Raw genomic sequence first — 3,586 nt, forward strand, 5'->3', positions numbered from 1 at the left:
TCCGGTTTCTCTCTGTCTAGCAGCTTGCTCAGTGAGAAATCGATTAAGGAGCAAATGCTACATCCAAGCGTTACTGAGAAGACCTCCCCGCACCCCCCGAGGCTTCGGGTACTCGGTGGAAAATCAGACTCGCCGATGTGGCTTTCCGTGTTACATACGCAATACGTGTCGGACAAAGGAAAATTGGAGCCCGAGGAAAAGACACAAGGAAAATACACCTCAAGTTTTCCTTGTTTATTAGGTCCCCAACCCCCCATACACACAAAAGTGTGCCGTGTGTGCGCGGAAACAGGCCAAGACGAAAGGGAAAGTCGGCAGCAGGTGGAAATTCCATCTCCACGGAGAAGCTTGTTTATTAGCGTCATGGTTTGCATCGATGACGAGAGGTGATCTCCTTGCTCAGTAACTGCAACAGGGGAATAGTAACTTTCCGAGGCAGAGATTCCCCAGCAAGCGCTTCGGGAGTGGCAGGGTTATTCTCTCTCTGCTATAGACAGACACACACACGCACACACACTCTCACTCGGAGAAGAGAGCAGCGGATTCTCCCTCCCTCCCTCCTTTTCCATTCTCCGTGACGGAGGCTGCTGGACGTGCGGCATATCCAATGGGCTGCCGCCCTAGGGCTGAAACTGCGACGCGATTGGTTGGCAGGAGCAGGTCGCTGCGCAAAAACAGAAAAGCCGAGCGCTCGGAGCTCAGAAACTGCCAGCAGAGATCACAGGAGCGAGAGCTGGGACGGGAGGAGAGCGAGAGCAAGCAGCCGAATCAGTGAATGTGCCTGAAAGGCAGAGGTAGCAAAGGAGAGAGTAGAAGGAAGCTCATCCGGACCCTCGTTAGCGAGAAAAATGAGGGTGCTCGGAGAAAAGGCATGAAAGGAAGACCTGGCGAGGGAGATCTAAGAGAATCTCAGCTCAGCCCCCGAGAAATTCAGGGAATTAAAGTTTGGGGTTGCCGAGCTGCTCTCTGCCTTTTTTTCCTCCCCCGATTACATCCTCTCGATGGCTGCAATATTTGGTGGCTGATTTTCATTTTTCTTTCATTTTTGTAAAAAGAGAGTCTTTTCCTGTCTTTAATGTGTTTTTCTTCATCTCAAGGGGGCATGCCCATCGGTTCTTCCGGCAGCTTTTCCCCCTCCTGCTCCCGTCAGGAAGTCAAACCGAGGACAATCTTGAAACACACCAGTTCCCCGGGATTTGCTATCGCTGCCTCCACCGCCTCTCCGCCTGCCGCGGTGCAGTGCCAGGACTCTGGGAATAAATTAAATCGGGCTCCTGTGTCTATATAGCCACCTACCTATTGCCTGTAGTTGGCCCTTTCTTGCGAAGATCGCACCGATGAGGCGGGAGCTCAGCTCGGCGTCTCCCCGCACCCGTCTTGGGTGATATTCCCTCCCCCACCAGTCCTGTTTTGTCTTAAACCCCATTTAAAGGAAGGCGATGGGGGAGAAAGGAGAGAATGGAGAGAAAGGAATGATCACAAATCCTTTGTAAACCTCGCTCCTCCCCGCACCCCACACACAGGCACTGTGCTTCTCGAAGGAGGAGGAGGGGGCTTTTCGGAGAAGGAGGAAGTGCTGGTGTCGGGGAGGGGGGGAATCTCTTTCCCCTTTTGGAGATGGTCGTGCTATTCCTCTTTGCCTTAATCTGGATGGTGGAGGGAGCCTTTTCGCAGCTCCACTACACGGTGCAGGAGGAACAAGAGCATGGCACGTTCGTGGGGAATATCGCCGAAGACCTGGGCTTGGACATTACAAAACTTTCCGCTCGCCGCTTCCAGACAGTGCCCAACTCGCGGAGCCCTTACCTGGACCTCAACCTGGAGACCGGCGTGCTGTACGTGAATGAGAAGATCGACCGCGAGCAGATCTGCAAGCAGAGCCCGTCGTGCCAGCTGCACCTGGAAGTCTTCCTGGAGAACCCGCTAGAGCTCTTCCGCGTGGAAATCGAGGTGCTGGACATCAACGACAACCCTCCCGCCTTCCCGGAGCCCGACCTCACCGTGGAGATCTCGGAGAGCGCCACCCCGGGCACCCGCTTCCCCCTGGAAAGCGCCTTCGACCCGGACGTGGGCACCAACTCGCTGCGCACCTACGAGATCACCCCCAACAGCTACTTCTCGCTGGACGTGCAGACGCAGCCCGACGGCAACCGCTTCGCGGAGCTGGTGCTCTCCAAGCCGCTGGACCGCGAGCAGCAGGCGGTGCACCGCTACGTGCTGACCGCCGTGGACGGCGGGCAGCCTCAGCAGCGCACCGGCACAGCCCTGCTCACCATCCGCGTGCTGGACTCCAACGACAACGTGCCCGCCTTCGAGCAGCCCGTCTACACCGTCTCGCTGCCAGAGAACTCGCCGCCCGGCACGCTGGTGCTGCAGCTCAACGCCAGCGACCCGGACGAGGGCCAGAATGGCGAGATCATCTACTCGTTCAGCAGCCACATCTCCGCGCGCGCGCGGGAGCTGTTCGGCATCTCGCCGCGGACGGGCCGGCTGGAGGTCAACGGCGAGCTGGACTACGAGGAGAGCAGCGTCTACCAGGTGTACGTGCAAGCCAAGGACCTGGGGCCCAACGCCGTGCCCGCCCACTGCAAGGTCCTGGTGCGGGTGCTGGACGCCAACGACAACGCGCCCGAGATCAGCTTCTCGACCGTCAAGGAGGCGGTGAGCGAGGCGGCGGCCCCGGGCACCGTAGTGGCCCTGTTCAGCGTGTCCGACCGGGACTCCGAGGAGAACGGGCAGGTGCAGTGCGAGCTGCTGCAGGGCGACGCGCCGTTCCGCCTCAAGAGCTCCTTCAAGAACTACTACACCATCGTCACCGAGGGGCCCCTGGACCGCGAGCAGCCCGGCGGCGACGCCTACACGCTGACGGTGGTGGCGCGGGACCTGGGCGAGCCGGCGCTGAGCACCAGCAAGTCCATCCAGGTGCGCGTCAGCGACGTGAACGACAACGCGCCCCGCTTCTCGCAGCCCGTCTACCAGGTGTACGTGAGCGAAAACAACGTGCCCGGCGCGTACATTTACGCCGTGAGCGCCACGGACCGCGACCAGGGCGCCAACGCGCAGCTGGCCTATTCCATCCTGGAGAGCCAGATCCAGGGCATGTCGGTCTTCACCTACGTATCCATCAACTCCGAGAACGGCTTCCTCTACGCGCTGCGCTCCTTCGACTACGAGCAGCTCAAGGAGTTCAGCTTCCAGGTGGAAGCCCGTGACGCGGCCGGAGGGGGCGACGAGCCCGACGGCGAGGAGGCGCTGGCCGGCAACGCCACGGTCAACATCGTGGTGGTGGACCAGAACGACAACGCGCCCGCCATCGTCAGCCCGCTGCCCGGTCGCAACGGCACGCCGGCGCGGGAGGTGCTGCCCCGCGGCGCCGAGCCGGGCTACCTGGTGACCCGCGTGGCGGCCGTGGACGCGGACGACGGCGAGAACGCGCGCCTCACCTACAGCATCGTGCGCGGCAACGAGGCGAGCCTCTTCCGCATGGACTGGCGCACGGGCGAGCTGCGCACGGCGCGCAAGGTGCCCGCCAAGCGCGACGCGCAGCGGCCCTACGAGCTGGTCATCGAGGTCCGCGACCACGGCC

General features: G+C 60.8%; 1 protein-coding gene across 5 annotated transcripts in view; it reads left to right on the top strand.

Moving 5' to 3' along the window:
* The first annotated feature begins 1,320 nt into the window (after positions 1-1,320).
* PCDH10 (protocadherin 10) overlaps positions 1,321-3,586 on the top strand; it is a 70,043-nt gene continuing 67,777 nt past the window's right edge. For 4 of the 5 annotated variants that reach the window (XM_044430945.1, XM_044430942.1, XM_044430944.1 and 1 more), the window contains exon 1: positions 1,321-3,586. This exon is cut by the window's right edge and continues 722 nt beyond it. In XM_044430945.1, the coding sequence (XP_044286880.1) occupies positions 1,618-3,586 (1,969 nt within the window). In that variant the 5' untranslated portion in view covers positions 1,321-1,617. The other variant, XM_044430946.1, reaches the window with a different exon arrangement.

Source organism: Varanus komodoensis, unplaced genomic scaffold, assembly GCF_004798865.1.
Source record: "Varanus komodoensis strain SLA01 unplaced genomic scaffold, ASM479886v1 scaffold21, whole genome shotgun sequence".
Classification (NCBI taxonomy): domain Eukaryota; kingdom Metazoa; phylum Chordata; class Lepidosauria; order Squamata; family Varanidae; genus Varanus; species Varanus komodoensis.